This window comes from Carassius carassius, chromosome 3 (assembly GCF_963082965.1).
Source record: "Carassius carassius chromosome 3, fCarCar2.1, whole genome shotgun sequence".
Taxonomy (NCBI): Eukaryota; Metazoa; Chordata; class Actinopteri; order Cypriniformes; family Cyprinidae; genus Carassius; species Carassius carassius.
This window is the reverse complement of record NC_081757.1, coordinates 30777751-30802652: the sequence shown is the minus strand read 5'-3', so window position 1 is coordinate 30802652 and position 24902 is coordinate 30777751. Positions and strand designations below refer to the sequence as shown.

At 37.6% G+C, this 24902-nt stretch overlaps 1 protein-coding gene and 1 long non-coding RNA gene across 2 annotated transcripts; one reads left to right on the top strand and one right to left on the bottom strand.

The window, feature by feature from the left end:
* Positions 1 to 5220: 5220 nt before the first annotated feature.
* Positions 5221 to 10440, bottom strand: LOC132114902 (uncharacterized). The gene is made up of 3 exons (XM_059523301.1): positions 9826 to 10440; positions 7574 to 7666; positions 5221 to 7444 (listed from the first exon to the last, which is right to left on the bottom strand). The coding sequence occupies exons 1-3, from the start codon at positions 10315 to 10317 to the stop codon at positions 6944 to 6946; spliced, it is 1086 nt and encodes a 361-aa protein (XP_059379284.1). The 5' UTR covers positions 10318 to 10440; the 3' UTR covers positions 5221 to 6943.
* Positions 10441 to 10724: 284 nt separating this feature from the next.
* LOC132114897 (uncharacterized) lies at positions 10725 to 12578 on the top strand. Its single transcript, XR_009425376.1, has 3 exons — positions 10725 to 10885; positions 11687 to 11811; positions 12115 to 12578. It is a non-coding gene; the product is annotated as an uncharacterized LOC132114897 (long non-coding RNA).
* The last annotated feature ends 12324 nt before the right edge of the window (positions 12579 to 24902 follow it).

Sequence of the window (24902 nt, the reverse complement as noted above, 5' to 3'; positions counted from 1 at the left end):
TAATGTAAAAGGAGCTCATTCAAATACTGAGGTGCTAAACCATTCAGGGCTTTATAAGTAATAAGCAATATTTTAAAATCTATACGTTGTTTGATAGGGAGCCAGTGCAGTGTTGACAGGACCGGGCTAATATGGTCATACTTCCTGGTTCTAGTAAGAACTCTTGCTGCTGCATTTTGGACTAGCTGTAGTTTGTTTACTAAGCGTGCAGAACAACCACCCAATAAAGCATTACAATAATCTAACCTTGAGGTCATAAATGCATGGATTAACATTTCTGCATTTGACATTGAGAGCATAGGCCTTAATTTAGATGAGTTTTTGAGATGGAAAAATGCAGTTTTACAAATGCTAGAAACGTGGCTTTCTAAGGAAAGATTGCGATCAAATAGCACACCTAGGTTCCTAACTGATGATGAAGAATTGACAGAGCAACCATCAAGTCTTAGACAGTGTTCTAGGTTATTACATGCAGAGTTTTTAGGTCCTATAATAAACACCTCTGTTTTTTCAGAATTTAGCAGTGAGAAATTTCTCGTCATCCAGTTTTTTATATCGACTATGCATTCCATTAGTTTTTCAAATTGGTGTGTTTCACCGGGCCGCGAAGAAATATAGAGCTGAGAATCATCAGCATAACAGTGAAAGCTAACACCATGTTTCATGATGATATCTCCCAAGGGTAACATATAAAGCGCGAAGAGTAGCGGCCCTAGTACTGAGCCTTGAGGTACTCCATACTGCACTTGTGATTGATATGATACATCTTCATTCACTGCTACAAACTGATGGCGGTCATATAAGTACGATTTTAACCATGCTAATGCACTTCCATTAATACCAACAAAGTGTTCAAGTCTATGCAAAAAATGTTGTGGTCAATTGTGTCAAACACAGCACTAAGATCCAATAGCACTAATAGAGAGATACAACCACGATCAGATGATAAGAGCAGATCATTTGTAACTCTAAGGAAAGCAGTCTTAGTACTATGATACGGTCTAAATCCTGACTGGAAATCCTCACATATACCATTTTTCTCTAAGAAGGAATATAATTGAGAGGATACCACCTTTTCTAGTATCTTGGACAGAAAAGGGAGATTCGAGATTGGTCTATAATTAACTAGTTCTTTGGGGTCAAGTTGTGTTTTTTTGATGAGAGGCTTAATACCAGCCAGTTTGAAGGTTTTGGGGACATATCCTAATGACAATGAGGAATTAATAATAGCCAGAAGAGGATCTATGACTTCTGGAAGCACCTCTTTTAGGAGCTTAGATTGTATAGGGTCTAACATACATGTTGTTGGTTTAGATGATTTAACAAGTTTATACAATTATTCCTCTCCTATAGTAGAGAATGAGTGGAACTGTTCCTCAGGGGGTCTATAGTGCACTGTCTGATGCGATACTGTAGCTGACGGCTGAATGGTTGCAATTTTATCTCTAATAGTATCGATTTTAGAAGTAAAGTAGTTCATAAAGTCATTACTGCTGTGGTGTTGGGAAATGTCAACACTTGTTGAGGCTTTATTTTTCGTTAATTTAGCCACTGTATTGAATAAATACCTGGGGTTATGTTTGTTTTCTTCTAAAAGAGAATAAAAGTAATCGGATCTAGCAGTTTTTAATGCTTTTCTGTAGGACAGGTTACTTTGCCACCAAGCAATACGAAATACCTCTAGTTTTGTTTTCCTCCAGCTGCGTTCTTTTTTTTGGGCTGCTCTCTTTAGGGTGAGAGTATGCTCATTATACCATGGTATTTGGTACTTAAGCGTAAAGGAGCAACTGTATTTAAATTCTATAAAAGAGAGAGTCCATAGTTTCTGTTACATCAAGTTGTTCTGAGGTTTTGGATATGCTAAGAAATTTGGATACATCAGGAAGATAACTTAAAAAGCAGTCTTTTGTGGTAGAAGTGATGGTTCTTCCATACTTGTAACAAGAATTATAATTTACAATTTTGACTATATGAAGTTTGCACAAAACTAAATAATGATCTGAGATACCATCACTTGGCTGCATAATTTCAACACTATCAACATCAATTCCATGTGACAGTATTAAATCTAGAGTATGATTTTGACAATGAATAGGTCCAGAAACGTGTTGTCTAACCACAATAGAGTTCAGAATGTCTATAAATGCTGATCCCAATGCATCTTTTTCATTATCAACATGGATATTAAAATCACCAACTATTAAAACTTTATCTGCAGCAAGAACTAACTCAGATGTAAAATCACCAAACTCTTTAATAAAGTCTGTATGGTGCCCTGGTGGCCTGTATACAGTAGCCAGTACAAACATAACAGGGGATTTATCATTAACATTTGTTTCTCTGGATAATGTTATATGAAGCACCATTACTTCAAACCAGTTATACTTGAAGCCTGCCCTCTGAGAAATCCTGAAAACGTTGTTATAAATTGAAGCAACACCTCCCCCTTTGCCTTTTAGACACGGCTCATGTTTATAACAGTAATCTTGGGGGGTGGACTCATTTAAAATAATGTAATCATCAGGTTTTAGCCAGGTTTCTGTCAAACAGAGCACATCTAGATTATGATCAGTGATCATATTATTTACAAAAAGTGTTTTCGTAGAAAGGGATCTGATATTCAATAAGCCAAGCATTATCATTTGTTTATCCGTATTGCATCTGTTTTTTATTTGTTGAACCTCAACTCAATTGTTAATCTTAACTTGGTTTGGACATTTTTTGTATTTTCTAGTTCGGGGAACAGACACAGTCTCTATAGTGTGATATCTAGGTGAAAGAGTCTCTATGTGCTGAGAATTAACTGACCTCTGTGACGTGAGACAGCTAGCAGACGGTCGGTTTAGCCAGTCTGTCTGCTTCCTGACCTGGGCCCCAGTTAGTCAAGTATAAACACTAAGACTATTTGCCATATTTCTAGAGAGAAGAGTGGCGCCACCCCAGGAGGGATGAAGACCATCTCTTTTCAACAGGTCAGGTCTGCCCCAAAAGCTCATCCAATTGTCTATGAAACCTATGTTATTCTGCGGGCACCACTTAGACATCCAGCCATTGAGTGATGACAATCTGCTATGCATCTTGTCACCACGGTAAGCAGGGAGGGGACCAGAGCATATTAGAGTGTCTGACATCATGCTTGCAAGTTCACACTCCTCTTTAATGTTATTTTTTGTGATCTCCGACTGGCGAAGTCGAACATCATTAGTGCCAGAATGAATAACAATCTTACTGTATTTACTAGGGCTGCTCCGATCACGATCGGCCAATCGTTATGCGCATCTCGTCAGTAAAGCCGGTTCTCTAATCAGCGGTAAATTCCCTCAGGTGCGTGATTTCACATAGAGCAGCTGTTACTACACGGAGCCATTGTTAACTGAGAAGATGCGCAAATCCACATTCATTTTCAGCGTTTATTTGCGCATCTTCTCAGTTAACAACAGCTCTGTGTAGTAACAGCTGCTCTATGTGAAATCACGCACCTGAGGGAATTTACCGCTGATTAGAGAACCAGCTTTACTGATGAGATGCACATTAACGATCGGCCGATCGTGATCGGAGCAGCCCTAGTATTTACGTTTAGCATTAGCCAGCACTTTTAAATTTGCCAAGATGTCAGGCGCTCTGGTTCCCGATAAACATTTGACTATGGTGGCTGGTGTCTCTATATTCACGTTCAGTACTATAGAATCCCAATAACTAGAGCACTTTCATCAGGTTTCTCAGTGGGTGCATCACTGAGTGGGGAGAACCTGTTTAATGTTTTAATTGGAACAGAAGAGTGGTGTTTTGACCCACGACTACGCTGCCTCACTGTCACCCAGTTGCCCTGCTGCAGGGGCTCTGTTGCTGGAACCGAACAATGTACAGGAATCCCTGAGCTAGACACATCCAAAGCCGTATCTAGAGCCCTACACTGCAAAAAATGAAATCTTGCCAAGTCAAAAAATCTTAAAATAAAACAAGAATTCTTGTTTTTTTTCTTCTAAGATAAATTAACTAGCCTAGAACTAAAAGCAAAAGATTATTTTGCTTGTTTTGAGAAAACATAACTTGAGTTTTCTTACTTAGAAAAAAATACCAATTCTAGTGATTTCTTTTAATGAATTAAGTATCTTTTTAAAGTACATGGTATATTTTGACAGTCTATCCTAGAATCAGAAATTTCAAGCCATACTTTCTTATTTTAAGAGCACAACGTTTCTTATTTTTAGATAATGTTAGCACAGACTCCTATTTTTTTTTTTTATTGTTTCCTACTTTACGTCGAATGAATGCATGAGGAATTTATATAGAGCTTTCATATGTACTACTGTACACCCAAAGCGCTGTACAATCATATCATGGGATCGTTCCTCAACCACCACCAGTGTGCAGCATTCACTTAGATGATGCGAAGCCAGCGTGCTCACCACACACACACGAGAGGAGAAAGAGTAATAGAACCAATTCAGTGAATTAAAGATTTAGTTTGAACAAAATGAGAAACAAGAAGTTGCAAATCAGAGAAACATAACATTTTATTCAGTGCGGACAAATGTCAATTTATAGACAACATCTTTTACACCAAACAGCATCCAGTAACATCATTTTAAAAAATTTGTTCACCCCAAAATGATACTTTCCTGATAATTTACTCACCCCAATGCCATCCAAGATGTTCATGTCTTTCTTTCTTCAGTGGAAAATAAATTACGTTTGAGGAAAACGTTTTAGGATTTTCTCCACACAATGGTTTGGTTTCAATGGTAACCAACATGTTGAAGTCCAAATCAAAGCAGTTTCAGAGGACTTTAAAGTGCTCCAAATGTCTCTCCTCAATTCCAGGAGATTTAAGAAAATGAGCAATGGATTCACTAGATAAGGCCCTATTGCTCAGCTGGGATCGAGGAGAGTCATTTGAAGCGCTTTAAAACTGCATTGATTTGGAATTCAAAATTTTGGTTGCAATTCAAGTTCATTGTGTGGAGAAAAATCCTAAAACGTTTTCCTCAAAATTAATTGATTTTCCACTGAAGAAAGAAAGACATAAGCATCGTGGATGGCATTTGGGTGAGTAAATGTTTAGGAAATTCTCATTTTCAGGGTGAACTAATCCTTTAACAATAACCAAGTACTCACAAGGTGCTGAACATATTTTTTTTTAGCAAAATGTCTTCTCTTTTAGATCAGTACAGTCAGGTAAAGTTTATATAAAAAAAAAAAAAAAAAAAAAAAAAAAAGAAAAAAAAGAAAACCAAGGAGAGAGGAAACTGACTGTGCTTTCCCTTTACTTTTATTTGTTTTCCAGTAAATTAGCAGTTAGTGGTGCACTTGTAAATCTCACACACATCTCCGAGATAATACTTCAGAGGAATGCAAGTACGGTTCTTAAAACTGAGTGCGTAATATGATGTATAATCTACAATTTTATCTGAATCCACTATCTCAGTGGCCTGAGCAAGGTTTGGGACCTCAATTTCATAAGAAGCAAACTCACGACTGAAACCCACTGTATTATAAACTTGACATTCAAAGCAATACAAGGAATAATTTACAATGTACATGTCCTTTATGAGCCCAAATACAGGAACGCCTTCGTTAACATGGATTACAATCACTGATTTCTGGTGCACGTACCGGTTGCCACTTAGCTCAAGCCATTTTGCAGACATCACATGATGCACGTTTTCTACACCCAAAAAAGCTCTCATTTTATCCTGCACATACTTCATATTTTCCACTTCAGATACAGGACCCAATAGAATGTCTTTTGAAAAAATTGGGTGATTCTCACGACTGACATTTTGACAACTCTCAAACATCTGATTGTGTTTAACCAAGGACTTGCAAACATTCTTAAAATTTAACTTGGAAGACCACTGTTTGAAAAAACAGTGTTTCGATTCAAATCGCATACACATGTGTCTGACCATTGGACCTAAATCTTTAATCTGTTCAGGAATATGTATCAAATAATGTTGCTTTGGTGTTATATTGTTCTCAGGAAATAACCGTTTAACATTGCTCAGATGTTACTTAATAAGCAACTTAAGCTTTTCTGCAGTGGCCGACGCAATAACTGGTGCAAATAAGATCTGAACAATCTCTATTAACTCAATTAATCACTTGAAAGTACTCATTTCTTTCACAGCTGTCCAACACGAATGGCAGAATCTTCAATAAGACAAGCATTTGCCAAGCTGATTGCTTTAGTCTGTTGTCATTCGATGATAATGTGGTGACAGTAATAGGGCAAGGTTTATCTCGGACATCAGAGGAGTATGGGTATCCTAGAATAGCACTGTTAAATGTGTCCAGTTCCAGCTGCCCTGATAGCACAAGATGTTTAAGTACAGTTTTAACTTCCAGTGGTGCCACACCTTCTAATATCACCTGCATAATATCCTGAGGTGTTTGCCTGATGAGATCAAAGGCTGGGAAATCAATTAGTTTGCTTTTCCTATTAATTCCATAAGTGGTTTTCAAACTGCTTCTCAGAAAGTCTGTGGCTGCCCTCTCAATTTCATTACACTGTCTGACATGTCGATCTAAAGACCGTTTGACAAAGTTTTCTACATCAAAGTGAACTTGCATATCCTCAAAACTACACTCACAGTGTCTGCATTTTCGGAACGCAAATCCAACTCCCTCTTTAAAGCCCGTTAGCTCATGCTGAGCTAGGGTATCTCCACAGAAAGAAACTACTGCACCATACAGTGTTCGCTCCGTGTGGGCAGTTTTGATGTTCACTCCATTATACAACAAATTCAAATCCTCTTGTATTCTCTGCAAAATCACATCTACACCACACTGAGAGATATCACTTGATTTTGCAATGGCAAGTAGACGGATGGCAGCTAACTTAGACCTCTGTTTAGGATTTATATTGCCCAAAGTGTAGTACACCATTAGGAGTTTGTTTATTGAAGCATACGACCCCAGAGGATTGCACAGTTCTATCTCATCAGTATACAGGATAAGCTGCGCTCTGCAGCTTGGGTCTCACAGAGAACAGTGGATGGGACTTCAAAATATCCCCATCAATAATGTCATTGACAAATCCATCCTTGCTTTGGTTTGGTCCATTGTCAAACATTGCTAGAATCATTGGATGTGAAAGTAGTTGTTCCAAACTTCGGACCAAAGGAATATAGTAAAAGCATATTTGTCTTATTGTTAGAGCTTGTGAGGTTCCTCTTCTCCTAAAGGATGCAGTCTGGGAAATTTCAATTTCTTCGGCTTCAACTACCTTGAACTGCTTTTTTAGATTTGAATCTTGCATATATGTGGTGGAAACAGTTTCAAAAGGGTCTTCAAAGTTATTAAAAATGTCCAGAACTTCACTCATCATTTGATCGGTGACTCCTGATTGTCTGTGAATAACATCTGTAATTTGGCTCCGAAGGCAGTCCAACAGTGAGGCTTGATACTGCTGCACCCAGGAAATTATGTCACTGACAGCTCGCTGAAGAAAAAAAATTATAAATAAAAAAATACACAATCATTTAGAATTCATACACAATTAAGGATGATAACACAAATGTAAGAATTCATGTTTATTTCTGTAATTTCACAATTCACTCCAGTGTCCTACCTGGGAAAGGCAGTGTTTCACTCTTGAAGTCAGTACAAATGCAGAAGCATGCTTTCTCAGTTTATCAACTTCAGGCTCATCACTTTCTTCATGCTGGAAATGAAAAACATCTAAAAGACTTTTTAATTTAATATGCATTTATAAATAACCTAAAATAACGCAATATAAAGTGCAACAGTGCCCATTAAATTTTTTCTCCATCAACCATCAAGCCAAGAGGAGATCATTAAACAGAGAAAGCATTACAAATTGACAAAGCAAAAAAGGTATTTGAAAAACAGATAAAAAGACAACAGCACAGACTTTAACGACTTTAAAAGGAACGGACTTCAATTCCAATGACAATTAAGTTAAATGAGATATGCTTGTATTTTTGTGATTCCTGGATTCTTTGAATATGCAGAATAGAGGGTGCAAGTATGGTGTCAAAAAGCCATCCCCTTGTTCCCTCGAGATTTTCTTATGTGCTTTTCAATACGAGAAAAATAAGCCTGTGGTAAACATGACTTGAGAACATTGACGGTTTGTTGTACAATTTTTTTTTTTTTTTTTTTTTTTACATGCACCCATATTTTTATTTATTTATTTATTTATTTATTTATATATAAATAATAAAGTGGTCATGTTGATGCGTTTTTAAAAAAATAACTTGATCGTAAAGTTTGGGATGTGAGTGTGCGCAGTTTATGCTGTAGAACAAAAAGTCAAATTATCAACAAGTTATGTTTATCAACAGGCTTTAATTTACTCATAAATTGAGAAACCAGTTTTCAAATACTTGCCATTATCGTGTAAATGAACGGCAATAACGGAAACAAAGTTTTCTGATTTCAATAGAAAACAGTTACGTATAAACATACCTTAAGATATATGTAACTAACGTAAACAACAACAACAAAAAGCAATGAGTCGTTGTTAATATGGAAAAAATAAATGGTATTTTTCTCCCAGGACCAAAACAGTTGTACTATATTAGGCTTCTGTCCAATTGCTGGCTATATGTGTGCATATGATGATTAGGGGTGGGCGATACGGCAAAAATATAATATCACAATTATTTTTTTTTTTTTTTTTCGATAAAAGTATAGATTCATGATTTTAATCACGATTCTTTTTCATGTTGGTTTTATTTTTTTTTTTTTTCAATTGACTGAGCATTACAGCTAAACTAATGACCCTATTTTAAAAACAAAGCCTTACAATGCAACAAATATATATGGCAGACATTTAGGCCAAAGTGGTGAAGATTTATATATAAAAAAAAAAAAATACACACACACACACATATATATATATATAATATAATTAGCTAAAAAAATAATGCACCATTTATTTCATTTGTATAAGGTGTATTTAACAGTAGCATTCAAGAAAGAAATTACATGAAAAAAAAAAGCCTACATCAACTTCAATGCATAAATTATACATTGATTATTATTAAAGCTACTATTAAAGTTCTCGGTCAAGAGAAGAGAGTGATTTTCTCTTCGTGTCATCTTAAAATTAAATGGACAGTTCATCCCAAAATGAAAATTGCCAAAATTTACTCTCAAAGTTGTTTTAAACCCAAATAAGTTAGTTTCTTCTGCTGAAAATAAGTTATTTCGAAGAAAGTGGCGAGCTAAACAGTTGCTGGTCCCCAAGTGACTTCCATAGTATATATTTTTTCCTTCAATGAAAGTCATTGGGGACCATCAAATGTTTGGTTAGCCACTTTCTTTAAATTATCTTTTTTTGTGTGTTCAGCACAAGAGACAAAAGAAAACAGGTTTGGAGCAACATTAGAGTACGTGAATAAGGATAGTATTTTCATTTTTGGGTGAACTAACGTTATCCCTTTAAGAACAAGCGGCAGCAAGTTTACTATTAGGCTACTGTCGCTTTAAGACCTGATCGCATCTAATATACAGGCATGACACGCATTCTATTTTCTTTCATATGTTAGCTTTCATTTTAGACATAACCAACTGTATAACACAATAATACTTAAAAGCTAACTTTTTGACAGCCTTTGACAGACCAACGCGCATGTTAGAACAGTGCATCAGCACGCGAAAGGTGGTGTAACCATCTCTGCGTTAAAATGTGCTGTGAATGTCACTAACCTTACGTCGCCAGAACTTCAACTGATAGTACGATACTACAATATTTTTTCATAAGATCGTGGAGAAATTTTAATCGTCCGCACACCCCTAATGCTGATACACATTACCCATGAAAGTCAGATTTTATTTGTAAAATTGTCAACTTACGTGCATTGCCTCTTGTTCTGGTTCAGTCAACGGTGTAAACGCAGCGCCATCAACAGAGCTGGCGGAATCGGCGATGTCTGGTTCTTGGCCAACGGTAAAGTTCAAATTGTCCTCGTCGTTGGTATTTCCTGGTATGCTTGACACATGTTCATTTGGCAGAAATTCTGGCTGAAGTGGGATACCGAAATTCTCGAAAAGTCTCTCTTCCACTTGGATTCCAATATCTGCAGATGCACATGCACGGCAATTGTTCCCTTTAGCTTGAGCTGAATTTTGGCTTCCACTTGACCTCGATTTGTGACTGATAAAATGCGAAGAATGCCTCCGTTTGACATGATAGTAAAATGAGTTGTAGATTCGATATTTCTGAGTGCAACCATCAATCCCACAGATCACGTGGAAATCCGGGCTGGAACCGGTGTTTATGTGACTCAGCAGAGCTCTTAACGACAATGCCACAAAGAGGCAGCAAATAACACAACGCCAAATCATTTTAAGTGGATAAATCTGAACATTTAGTTTAATAAATCATATTTTACCCCATGCCCATATGTGCCTGTCCCGCCGAAATCAATCAGAAGAAATGAAGTGATTCAAACTTTTAAACCAATCAAGGCAGCGGAATATTCCATTGGATATAAAATAGGTGAAATCATAAAGCATTATTCCTTGAGAGTTTTTAAATGTTGTACTCAGGGAAGGTAGCCTATATTAAGAAGAAAAAACACCCAATTTAAATATGTAATATTTTGAAACATTTTTTTAAATTATTTTTTTATTTGAAATCATTTAGTTTTGTATGAATGTAAGAACGAAATATATACGTTCTGATAATTAGCGTGTACAAATAGTAAGTTTGAAATATAACATTGTAGTCTTAGTAAATAGAAATTGAACACTGGTTAAATGACGTTATATTAATTTGCTTCTCCTTCATATTTGATGTCATAACCAAGTAACTTAACGTTAAAGGTAGCAAATAGTCGTTTGAACTTTTTAATTTTCATTCAGGTGACATTTATGGAGCAGCTTGATTCAGTGACACGGTCAACTTTACATGGTATGTTACGTTTAAATGTTGCTTCAGACTCTGCTATGTTCGCTCAGTTCAGTGCACATGTAAGAAATATTAGGCATGTTATAGATTCTTCACTAAAAATGCCAGTCACAAATATGTTCATATGTTCAAACTGTCATTTTGCTATTAATTAAATAGTAACCCACTAAGCAAATTTCTGTCCAAAAGACGTCCACTGAGGAGCCAGATTGAAAATTTTTAATGACGTCTTTTTTTACTTGTTCTGCACACCCGATATAGACGTTCATGGAACCTCCGTATAAGGTTAAAAAATACAGTAGTTCAAATGTGGACATATTTTCAACGTTATTAATGGTCATTTATTCAAATCAACAGACAGTGTATTTGTCCAAAAATCACTAAAATAAAGAAACTTCGCTCACACCTTTAGATAACTTAGCATCTGTAATTCACACATCTTTGAATCGTGAGAGAAACCAGATCTTAATGATAGACTTTCTGATTTATACAGTGTTTCCCACTGACCTGCTTAAACTGCCATTACCTGCAGACATAAAATACAGATACTTTGACTATTTATGTTAGAAGTTCTTAATGAGAATTAACAGGGGTTTAGATGTTCATATTTGTTAACACACCTGTTCATTCTCATTAAGAACTGACATAAAGTTATCAAAAGGTATGAATTAAGTTTCTTTTAATTCACATGATGCATGATATAATGAACTGTCTTAAATATATATTTTTTGCATTACTCTGCATATGGACAAAATTGATCTATGGCATCTTTGTTGAATATGTTTTGTTTTTAAATCATCCTAGCTGCAAACATCAGCGCAGCAGTATTACCAACTTTGTCACGTGATGACATTCGTGATCTTTTCCCGGGACCAGAAAACTTTTTACGACGGAAAACCATATGGGAGACGTTTCATACAGACAAAGAGGTAGAACTTTTCTCAATTTTTCCAAACCACAGTATTCATTTTAATTAAATATTAGTGTCTGAAAAAAATAGAGGTTACATACAGTAATGTTTAGGTCATTCACAAACAATCACACTAAATATCTTAAATAAGCAGTAAGGTACGAGAGGTTTTGCTGTTTTGTGAATAAGTCACGACTGAAGGGCCGTGTGACCTGTAATGCAGTGCTATGATTAAGAAGAGTTTATTTTAGTATTATTATTCATGGGTGTTCTATTAACAGGTTTGTTTATATAAATTGTAATAGCTTTCATCCGAATTCAGCAGGGACAGGAGCCAGGATGCCTCAATCAAAACAAGGAGCAGGATGACACTGGTCTGACTCCAACTCAAACTCCGTCTGAAATCCCAGTGACTACAAGGCACAGTATCTTTGAGCCAAGTGGTCATCCTCCAAGAACCTTAAAGTTGCCCAACCCCTAATATGTTGTTTACACTGCCAGTGAGCTAGAACATGTTACAAAAGAGTATTTTGATCTGCAGCGAGTTGGGCAAGAAAGAGGTTGCAGCCTTTCAAAAGAACTTCGTTGTCGACTTGTGAGGAACACAGTGACCAACATGGTGTCTATCATGAGAGCATCAAGCACTGACTTCATGTACCCATCAAAAAATGATGTGCTTGCAATGGCAAAGCGACTGGTTGAATATTATCCCATGCTTCGAGATGACTCTGTGAACTGCAAACATATTTCGGTAAGTGTTTAAGGGCTTGGGATTCAAAAATTACATTTGAGAGCATTTGTGCAATATATTGTGTGTATAGACGGTTTCAACGGGAACAACATAAACAAACGTTACTGCACATGCGCTCTTTTGTGGACCTAACTTAACTTCCGGTCAACAACGGCCAAGTCCCTCTAGAGTAGATATTTTTTGATAACAAACAAAATATGTTTGCCGCGTGGATCAGGCGGACTTAATGAAAATGCAAATTCATTCTTTACCAGCAGGAGATGCATAAAGCGCGAGAAATAGAGGTTTCCCCAGTAACAGCTGTAAACAAAGCAGAGCTGGTACGCTGACACGCTGCTTTATCAGACATATAACATGCAAGTCTTCCTTCAGAATTACAGCGATATAAAAACACCTGTGCCTCGTTTTGATATTTAAACATATAAATGTAAGGAATTATTATTATTAAATAATATTATTTATTATGCTTAAAAAAAACTACCCTGAATTTGGTTACATGTAATTTTAGCCAAAATAACTTGTGAGATGTATGATATTCCATCATGTAAGCAAAGTCAACAAGTGCTTACAAAGTGTTTGGTTTCAACTCTTTGACATGTTTATGTTCTAGATGACTGTTCTATTCTTGGGCTATTGTTAGGGTAGATGTCTATTAAATTTTCACTGACAGCCCAAATTTTACCTTGTTTTAGCCTAGACGTCTGGGTTGTGTTTGGGTTGCTATTAGACCTCTTTTAAATGCAAAATTGCTTGCTGTGTTTATACTGGTTTATTTTCTCTTTTTTTATAAGGAGGAACAGCTGACCAAGATTTACCATTCAGTCAGACTGACGATAGAAGAGATGAAGACCATTCTGACACTGATAGTCAACAAAGCCAGGCCAGACATTATCATACTCTCCAAGACCAAAGCCTAATAAAGAGGCAGTTGCTCAACTACTTGACCTTGAGTTTGATGCACGGAGAGCCTTTATCAACTCAGACTGTTTCAAGGATCAGGACAGACCTTCAAAGATACTGCAAGCGTACCCCTGTTTCAGAGAACTACATCATGTAAGTAATATATCTGGTAATATATTTGAGTTCCTAGTGACTTCAATTATTTTTACAAATGTGTATATGTGGGATTATTCCAGGTAATGGATGAACTAGGCCGGATTCTTGACAAAGGAAATCCCAGATTCATCCCAAAACTAAAGGCCCGTTGGGAGAGCTTCTGCAGCAAAGCTCAATTCTATGGGGTTTACAAAAAGGTTTTGAAGCCACCAATGACACTAGATGGAGGTAAACTACCTGCCTTTACTACTTGAATTAAAATGTGAAAAATGTAACAGTAGTTGTTTAACTTGATTGTCAGTGTCATACACTACCATTCAAATGTTTTAGAACATTTACATTTTAAAATATGTCTCTTTCTGCTCACCAAGGCTGCATTTATTTAATCCTAACTACAGCCATTTTATAGGTGACGATATAGTAAAGTGTAATTTATTCCTGTGATCAAAGCTAAAGGAAAGTCTTAAATGCATAGTTCACCAAAAAATAAAAACTCTACATCATTTACTCTCCCTCTAGTTGTTCCAAACCTGTATTAGTTTCTTTCTTCTGATGAACACAAAAGAAGATACTTTGAATATTTTTTTTTTTTGGGTGAACTATCCCTTTAATGCATGCTCAACTCACTAGTTACAGTAAATCATAAAAGACTTATTTGTTCTCCTCAATAGTGAAACGCTCCATATCCTTGATGAAGGCTCTTCCAGAGATGTTCCCATCACCCGTAGCCCCACCAAAAAAGATGGGACATGCAAGTGAAGCAATGCTACACATCCTTGAGGTAAGACATACAACCTTGTTTATATTTCTACAAGACCAAGAGAAATAGAGGTGTCATTTATATCAAGATGTACTGCTCAGTCATGTTTGTGTTTGTATTTCTAGTCAACAGAAAACCCAGATTCTTTCCTCAAGGGGAGACCACTCTTCAGTCCTGTCCTGATTGTGTCAGAGGACAACTGCATATTGGCCATTGGGACTACACCTGTAACAACCTTTACACAAGAAGACCTCCACGAAGGTGTGCTCTACCTAATGGCATACTATTATGCACTTCATCTTGTGTACCCAAAGTGTGTTGCAACTTTACTGTCTGTGCTTCAGACAGAGGTAATTTCAGATACAATACATGGGCGTGATGCAACTTCTTCCTACAAAAAAGTCACTTTGGAGTGGAAAAAGTTCATTGGCGAGTAGTGAAAAAGTCAGACGTAGGTCTTACTAATTGTTGACAGCAGTTGTGTTCATCAGGTTCTTCTTATAGACAGAAGTTGCTTAAATTCTAAAACAAAATAAAAATTCAGTTTTTCTTGGTCTCTTTTTTTATTTTATGTATATATATTCACGTTCTCAGTGATGTATCTGTGTAACCTTGACCAAGCTACCAAGCTTTGTTTTAATAGGCTTACCAATTGCTGTGATATGATGCATTGCTGTAACTTGTGAACAATTGTTTTTGCTTTCCTTTTGCAGTTGGAGTTAATAAAGAAATATTAAGAGCATGTTTGTTGTACTAGATTTATTAATTGTATCTCCATTTCAGAGCTTATTTTTAGAAATAGTCAAGACATTCAAGGGGACATTCACATTAGTTAGTCTTATTTTAAGACTTTAAATACTTATTTAAAACCAAACCTTCCCTCAAAATAAGCCTGACACTCTTAAAATGTGTATATATTCTTAAATCAAGATATTTTAAACCAAACCTTTCCCTCAAAATAAGCCTGACACTCTTAAAATATCTATACGTATTCTTAAATCAAGATATTTTTACCAAGAGTATTTAAAACTAACCACAAATAAAACATGAAAAAATACTAGATTTTACTATTTTTACATTGGATTCAAGATATTTGTACTACTTGAATCAAGTTAAAATATCTAAATTTACTTCATTTTTTCTTGCTTTAAGATTTTAAGAACTTTTTTATCACAAGTTTTTTTGTCTTATTTCAAGATGTCTTATCAAGTAGAATTTTCTCATCCCATTGGCAGATAATTGTGCTTGATTTTAGTGTTTTTTTCTTAATTTAGGTATTATTTTCTTATTTTTGTATGTCAATTTTTTGCAGTGTAACATTCTTACTATCCTCAATTAAAGTTTGGATGCGTGTCTTTAATTCTGAAATCTTCTCTGTCAGCCTAACTATTTCCCTGCATTTATCACATGTGAATCCCTCATCTGCAACAGAGATAGATAAACTGTACATGTGACAAGAGGTGCAAATTACAATAGCAGGAGAAGCCATTACTCACCGTGCTTGATGAAATATTCTTACCACAGTTGTTTGATGAACTTGTGAAAAACTGGAGCGAGAGAGAGGAGAGGAGAAAAGAAAACAGATATAGGTTCGATTGAAAATTGCAGGTGTACCGCACTCACGGATATAAAATAAAAGTGAACGATCAAAATTAATCTGATAAGATTGATCGATAATATCAGAAATATGGTGTGAATTAAGTTATATTTTATCACAACTCTACACTACCATAGTTTCTAAAGTGCAGTGTGTTTAATGTCCATGTTAAGTAGTCTGATAGCATGACGGAAGAAACTCCTCCTGAGCCTTTCAGTTTTTGCCATCAGACTGTGGATGCGTCTGCATGACTGTAGCAGATTAAACAGTGGATGTCTTGCAGAGAGGGGAGATCAGTTCTGGAGATCAGACTACCTATTCCCTTAGTTTCAGAGCTACCCATGTTATACAGTACTTTAATCTTTTAAATAATGCATCAGTCCAATCTGTTATAAGTGGGATGGTTAAAATGTTCTCATACACATGGTGAAATAATTGTACAAAGTTTTATGACAAAAGCTATCAAAAAAATTAGCAGCATTATGAACTTTTTGTTTACATGAACATTAAAAAATTTAAAAATCAGGGGCCAGATTTTAAACAACAAATATTCATAACGTTCTACATCTAATGACATGTACTACATTCAAATAAAGTTTTAACCATTTTTTTTAAACAAAATGATAACATATATATATATATATATATATATATATATATATAGGACAAGGCTTCTTTTAGAAGAAAACAAACATAACCCCAGGTATTTATTCAATACAGTGGCTAAATTAATGAAAAATAAAGCCTCAACAAGTGTTGACATTTCCCAACATCACAGCAGTAATGACTTTATGAACTACTTTACTTCTAAAATCGATACTATTAGAGATAAAATTGCAACCATTCAGCTGTCAGATACAGTATCATATCACACAGTGCACTATAGACCCCCTGAGGAACAGTTCCACCCATTCTCTACTGTAGGAGAGGAAGAACTGTATAAACTTGTTAAATCATCTAAACCAACAACATGTATGTTAGACCCTATACCATCTAAGCTCCTAACAGAGGTGCTTCCAGAAGTCATAGATCCTCTTCTGACTATTATTAATTCCTCATTGTCATTAGGATATGTCCCCAAAACCTTCAAACTGGCTGTTATTAAGCCTCTCATCAAAAAACCACAGCTTGACCCCAAAGAACTAGTTAATTATAGACCAATCTCGAATCTCCCTTTTCTGTCCAAGATACTAGAAAAGGTGGTATCCTCACAATTATATTCCTTCTTAGAGAAAAATGGTATATGTGAGGATTTCCAGTCAGGATTTAGACCGTATCATAGTACTGAGACTGCTCTCCTTAGAGTTACAAATGATCTGCTCTTATCATCTGATCGTGGGTGTATCTCTCTATTAGTTTTATTGGATCTTAGTGCTGCGTTTGACACAATTGACCACAAAATGCTTTTGCTTTTGCATAGACTTGAACACTTTGTTGGCATCAGTGGAAGTGCATTAGCATGGTTTAAATCGTACTTATATGACCGCCATCAGTTCGTAGCAGTGAATGAAGATGTATCCTATCGATCACAAGTGCAGTATGGAGTACCTCAAGGCTCAGTACTAGGGCCGCTACTCTTCACGCTTTATATGTTACCCTTGGGAGATATCATCAGGAAACATGGTGCTAGCTTTCACTGTTATGCTGATGATACTCAACTTTATATTTCTTCGCAGCCCGGTGAAACACACCAATTTGAAAAACTAATGGATTGCATAGTCGATATAAAAAACTGGATGACAAGTAATTTCTTACTGCTAAATTCTGAAAAAACAGAGGTGTTAATTATAGGACCTAAAAACTCTGCTTGTAATAACCTAGAACACTGTCTAAGACTTGATGGTTGCTCTGTCAATTCTTCGTCATCAGTTAGGAACCTAGGTGTGCTATTTGAACGCAATCTTTCCTTAGAAAGCCACGTTTCTAGCATTTGTAAAACTGCATTTTTCCATCTCAAAAATATATCTAAATTACGGCCTATGCTCTCAATGTCAAATGCAGAAATGTTAATCCATGCATTTATGACCTCAAGGTTAGATTATTGTAATGCTTTATTGGGTGGTTGTTCTGCATGCTTAGTAAACAAACTACAGCTAGTCCAAAATGCAGCAGCAAGAGTTCTTACTAGAACCAGGAAGTATGACCATATTAGCCCGGTCCTGTCAACACTGCACTGGCTCCCTATCAAGCATCGCATAGATTTTTAAATATTGCTTATTACTTATAAAGCCCTGAATGGTTTAGCACCTCAGTATTTGAATGAGCTCCTTTTACATTATAATCCTCTACGTCCGCTACGTTCTCAAAACTCAGGCAATTTGATAATACCTAGAATATCAAAATCAACTGCAGGCGGCAGATCCTTTTCCTATTTGGCGCCCAAACTCTGGAATAACCTACCTAACATTGTTCGGGAGGCAGACACACTCTTGCAGTTTAAATCTAGATTAAAGACCCATCTCTTTAACCTGGCATACACATAACATACTAATATGCTTTTATTATCCAAATCCGTTAAAGGATTTTTAGGCTGCATTAATTAGGTAAACCGGAACCGGAAACACTTTCCATAACACCCTATGTACTTGCTACATCATTAGAAGAATGGCATCTACGCTAATATTTGTCTGTTTCTCTCTTGTTCCGAGGTCACCGTGGCCACCAGATCCAGTCTGTGTCCAGATCAGAGGGTCACTGCAGTCACCCAGATCCAGTACGTATCCAGACCAGATGCTGGATCAGCACCTAGAAAGGACCTCTACATCCCTGAAAGACAGTGGAGACCAGGACAACTAGAGCCCCAGATACAGATCCCCTGTAAAGACCTTGTCTCAGAGGAGCACCAAGACAAGACCACACAGGAAACAGATGATTCTTCTGCACAATCTGACTTTGCTGCAGCCTGGAATTGAACTACAGGTTTCGTCTGGTCAGAGGAGAACTGGCCCCCCAACTGAATGTTGTTCAGTTGCTTTGACGCAATGTATTTTGTTTAAGGTGACATTGACATTGACATATATATATATATATATATATATATATATATACACACACACACATAAGATAATGTGCATTCTAAAAATCTCAACACTTCTGATAACAAGGTAGCCTATATTCCATTGGCCGGTAAAGATTGACAATAAAAATTTGGCCTAATTTTCGCATTGGTCTGAAAAAATAAACAACAAAAAAAACAAAGCTGTTTCCAAGGTAACCTCTGTATACAAAGCTGCACTGCACTTCAAACACGGCTTTATTATGCATTAGATTGAGGGGAGATGGAAAGCAAATGCCATCAAAAATGCCGTCGGTTTCCTATTATGCATTCACACAAATAATATATTCTTTCATTTAATTTCCCTCAGTAGTCTGCCTTCAGTCATGTTTTAACACAAAATGAAACTACTCTGCATGTTGCGTCTGCATAACTTTGATTAAAGCTGAATTGTATTTACTGATAGTCAAATACGGGTTTAATGATAATCAAGTCAAGTCAAGTAGCCTATAGATGTGTCTTGGCGACCCCTGCCTTAGCTAAATTTTAGCAAACTCACATGGTAGATCTCATAAGTAATGTTAACAATAATGTTAGCAAGACAAATTAACTACTGTATTTGCCTTTTATCTTTTAGATAATTAGCTGTAAATTCATGGCACAGGTAGCTTAATCTTTGTTCATCACCACTCACCTCCACACCATGACAGACTTGTGAACCTCTCTGGTCTAAGTGGTCTAAGATTATGTCTACCCAAACAAAATGACTTATAACTCTTTATTTAGAAAGAAACATTAGTATCAGTTTTGAACCTGGACAGACCATAAATAACAAAAAAGTTCCCAAAATGCAAATGTAATAGATTTTATATAATAGTTTTTGGTGGCCTGTTTTATCTGTAGTGATAAACATGAAGGAAAAACACTTGAAGCACAATTTGGGGTTCTTCAGGCTGTTTCTCCAGAGCGGAAATCTGAAGAACTCCAAATTGTGCCTCAAGCGTCTGTAAAAATCATTTTTACCATGATGAAAACAGGCTTCAACCTCAATTTGAATCTAAACTCTAGTACTTAGGCACTAAGCAATTATAATTATCCATAACGTAACACTCCACTTTGCTTGCTGAATGGCTTAATTGTATTAAAGTAGAAGTTGGCCACCTAACATATACTATAATTACTGAACAGATTCTTCATCATCGAGGCAAACAGAGGTAAACGAAATGTGTGGGTGACGTTGTCTGTAACTCAAGTTATTCATCGCACAGTTAGGCGGACATGAATGTCAATTTCCTCTTTAACAACTGTAACATTTACTATTACTGTGTTTTGTCAAAAAGTGCATCTCTTTAGTCATTTTCATGCTGTGAAATGCCAATACAGCAATAAAAGCAGAATAATAATCAACAATAATTAGCGTGCATGCCAGTGGATGAAAAAAAAGAGAAAATTGTCATTAATTCATTCATTGCAATGGAGATCTTATTGTTTTGTAGGATAGAGAGTAATAGCATGCCAAGTGCTGAGCTGTTGCCAGTCCTAACTCACTTCCTGCACGCTTTCACTGATGCCAATGGCAAACAGCAGGTGACCTGCATGCCACTCATCTCTGACCAGCGCGCACACCTGCAACTCGTTATGCTGCCTGAGGTACTTAATACAGAGCAGGTGGAAAAGTGTTGCAGGCAGCAGCCTGGGAGAAAGCACAAATTCACACAACAAATACAAATACACACCTGTCAACACATAGTTCGACATAAAGGGCGATTGAAACGCTATTCAGCACAGAGAACCTCATGTCTTTAAATGAACCATCCTGTCTCTACACACTAAAGATCATGTTTAGAACACAAACACACACACAACTATCAGCAACATATATTAAACATATCTCGTATATCCTTTATTTTTCGCTTAAACTAGACTACAGAGTAATGGTTTTAATTCAGCCACATCCAATATGGCCTAATTAACAAATAGGGGTGAACAAATGAGGTGCTCCTCATTGAAATAATATATCTCGCATGCTCATTCAGTGCAACTTGTTTTCCCCAATTCTTATTACAGGCCTGAGCAAAGTTCAGCTAGGTGATCTGGGATTACATTTAGCACCTACAGGTGCATCTCAGTAAAAAAAGAATGTTATGGAAAACTTCATTTATTTCAGTAATTCAACTCAAATTGTGAAACTTGTGTTAGAAAACACTGCACACAGACTGAAGTAGTTTAAGTCTTTGGTACTTTTAATTGTGATGATTTTGGCTCACATTTACAAAAAACCCACTGTAGTAAGTTCGTGGGAGGAAAGGAAGAGGACAAAGGGGTCGGCTGGACTGCTGACGAATTTATTAACTCAAAATAACTTAAACTTTACAAACACCAATGGTGACTTTTACTCTGACATCAACACAGACACGATCGCACAACACTTCCGGTTTACTCGTTCCGGTTCCGTTTCCGGTTCACGTCAGCAGTCCGTCTCTCTCTCGACTGCTTCTGTCTCTCCTGGCGTTTTATACTCTCTCCGCGCCAATTACTGAAACAAGAAACAGGTGTTGATAGTTTTTGCCCAAACCACTCACTTACCGCTCGTCTCCTGATTCTCTCTCCCGCTGCAGACTTCACTGCCACCCTGCCACACCCACCAATTCACATCTCAACAAATTAGAATATGATGACATGCCAATCAGCTAATCAACTCAAAACACCTGCAAAGTTTTCCTGAACCTTCAAAATGATCTCTCAGTTTGGTTCACTAGGCTACACAATCATGGAGAAGACCGCTGATCTGACAGTTGTCCGGAAGACAATTATTGACACCCTTAACAAAGAAGGTAAGCCACAAACATTCAGAGAAGCTGGTTGTTCACAGAGTACTGTATCCAAGCATGTTAACAGAAAGTTGAGTGGAATAAAAAAAGTGTAGAAGAAAAAGCTGCACAACCAACTGAGAACCACAGCCTTATGAGGATTATCAGGGAAAATTAATTGTCATACAGTTGTCACTACTGAACCACAGACAACATCAGAGGCGTCTTACCTGGGCTAAGGAGAAGAAGAACTGGACTGTTCCCCAGTGGTCCAAAATCCTTTTTTCAGATGAGATGATCAAGTTTTGTATTTCCTTTGGAAACCAAGGTCCTAGAGCCTGGAGGAAGTGTGGAAAAGCTTATAGCCCAAGTTGCTTGAAGTCCAATGTTAAGTTTCCACAGTCTGTGATGATTCGGGCTGCAATGTCATCTGCTGGTGTTGGTCCATTGTGTTTTTTTAAAACCCGACGAAAACCTTGGGCCAAAGCAGGCCAGCTGGGGTTATAGGAGTGGTTATGAACGAAGGCGGAGTTTCTCCATGTCTGGAGCGCTCAGCACCACGGATCATTTCAGAAAGATAACAGCTTTAACTCCAGCATTAAAGACTTTTTAAAATAAGTTGAGTTCAAAAATCACTCTTACTCAGCAGCGAGTGTTTGACATAACTTGATCCGATGTGGATTATAATCACAAACAAGGCAGAAATATTTATAAGCGATGTAAAAGACTGTGCACTCTAAACATTAACGTTACCATAGTAAACATGGTAAATGTGACCGCTTGAAGGAATCAGACGTCAGCTTCTTATTCTCTATCACAATCTTGTATTTATTTAGTAACTTATATTATCTGTCATAAGTCTCATCTCGAGAGTTTAGCTGAGGTGTAATAATGTAATAATGTTTTTTAAAAATAGAGATATTATCATTCATTCTAAATGTGACGGATAGGCTACTGTGGCCAAAAATAAACAGAAACAGACTCGATTGAATAAGCAGGCTATTTTCATAAGCATTAGAAATAAATAAAATAGAAATAAATGTATTTCTGTATGATTAATTTTGAGTCCTGATAAATTAATTCATTCCGATCAATGTAACACTTATTCTATAGTAAAACATCGATGCTTTTGAATTTGAATATTTAACAAAGCATGCAAACAAACAACCACTTTTATCATGTTCGTGTGTGATCGTGCATGTTCCAGTTATTTATTTCTTATTAGTTAACTTCTCTTTGTTGGTGAAATTATGAGGTTGCATGGCGTTGTTCCTGAGAGGCGTGTAAAGGGCATGTTTTAGTGAAGTGCAGCGATGCTTCAGGCTCAACTGTGGAAACCCTGCGCTATTCTGGCCTTGGTTCTACTGGCCCGAGGCTATTAGCCCCGCCCGGCCCATTTTAAGCCCTGGCTCGCACTGGCCTGACAGTGGAAATGCGGCTAATCACTCTCAATCTAAATCTGCAAAAAATTCTTGCTCCAGCAACAATCTCCCCATGTGGTCCCAGTCAGTCTCTCTCCTTTGCTTCCACAACAATTACTGAAATGGGACACAGTTGTTTATCATTTGCACTTGACCTACTTGCTTACCGCTCGACTCCTGCCTCTCTCTCCTGCTGCAGTCCTCGCTGAACCAAGCCCCAACGCCACAATTTTATTTAAAGGGGTCATCGGATGCAACATTTGACATGGTCATGGAGAGTTAAGGGGGCGAGGACTCAAATGCAGGAGAAAAATTTTACTTTTTAATAATAAAATGAAACAAAACCAACAAAAACTACCCTGAGGGGGGGGGGGGGGAGGCAGGCAGACAGGCTAGAAACAAGACACAACACTGCAAGGCAGGTAATAGCAACATGGGTAGACATAACATACACCACAAGTACAACTGACGTAAAACAACAGTTCAGCACAGAACTGCAGACACCAGGATAATAAATATGGAGAAAAACAAGGGTAGAAAGGGAAACACAGATGGAGTAACTGAAACAAGAATGAGGTAACAAGATGGGAGGGGACAGACAATAAGACAGGAGAGCACATGGAACCAACAAACACACAACAACCCATGTCCTCACACAAAACACAGTGTCCTCTAGTGGCCATCTAGGGCACACTAGTAGAATATCATGACACAACCCCCCTCTTAAGGAGCAGATTCCAGATGCTCCAGCAAACTAAAAAGGAATCTTGGAGGGGGTGAGGGACACTGTCAGGCCCATGTGGCAGAAGAGTACTTAGAGCCAGAAGTAGACCAGGGAGAGACGGCAGAGCAGTTAGCCAGAGCAGAGTTTAAACCCACCAGGGCAGAGAATCCGGAGCTGAACCCCACTAGGGCAGAGCTGGCAGAGCAGTAAGCCAGGACAGAGAAGGAGAGGAGCCAGCAGGACATACCAGTGAGGCTTGGGCCAGACAGGAACCCTGGCAGGTGACCAGGGCGGAAACAGGAGCTTGCCAGGCAGCAAAGACCGAGCTAAAGAGCACCTCAGCAGATATGACAAGGCAGATGACAACCCCAACCCCCCAATGGCTCACACAGGAATGCAAAGAAGAGCATAGAGAGGTAAGTAACAGCCTAATGGCCGCAACAGGATAGGCAAACAGCTCAGCAATGGTCTCCTTGACCATAATGGGGCAATCAGTCAGTTCAGCAATGGTCTTCCTGACCATAACTGGCAATTCATGATAACAGACAATTCATGATAGGCTTCTAGGGCCAAGCCTGGTATGACAGGGGATTTACTGATGGTCTCCATGACCTCCTCAGGTAAGATCAAGAATTCATAAGTGAACACCCCTGTCTTGAAAGGAGCTGAAGTGAACACCCCCACCACATCTAGAGGTTTCGCAGCAGATGCTGCCACCTCGGGAGGAAGTGGAGTGGTCTCAGGAGTGGGCTCCTGGACTGGAGTGAGCTCTGGGGTGAACTCATTGACTTGAGTGGGCTCTGGAGCAGACTCATAGACTGATGTGGGCTCAGGAGTGAACTTGTAGACTTGAATTGGTTCTGGAGCAGACTCATAGACTGGAGCAGACTCTGAAGGCTCCCAAACTGGATCATGACTAGACTCCAAGGGCTCCCAGACTGGATCGGGCTGTGGAGTGGACTCTGAGAACTGCAGGAATGGAGTGGACTTTGAGGG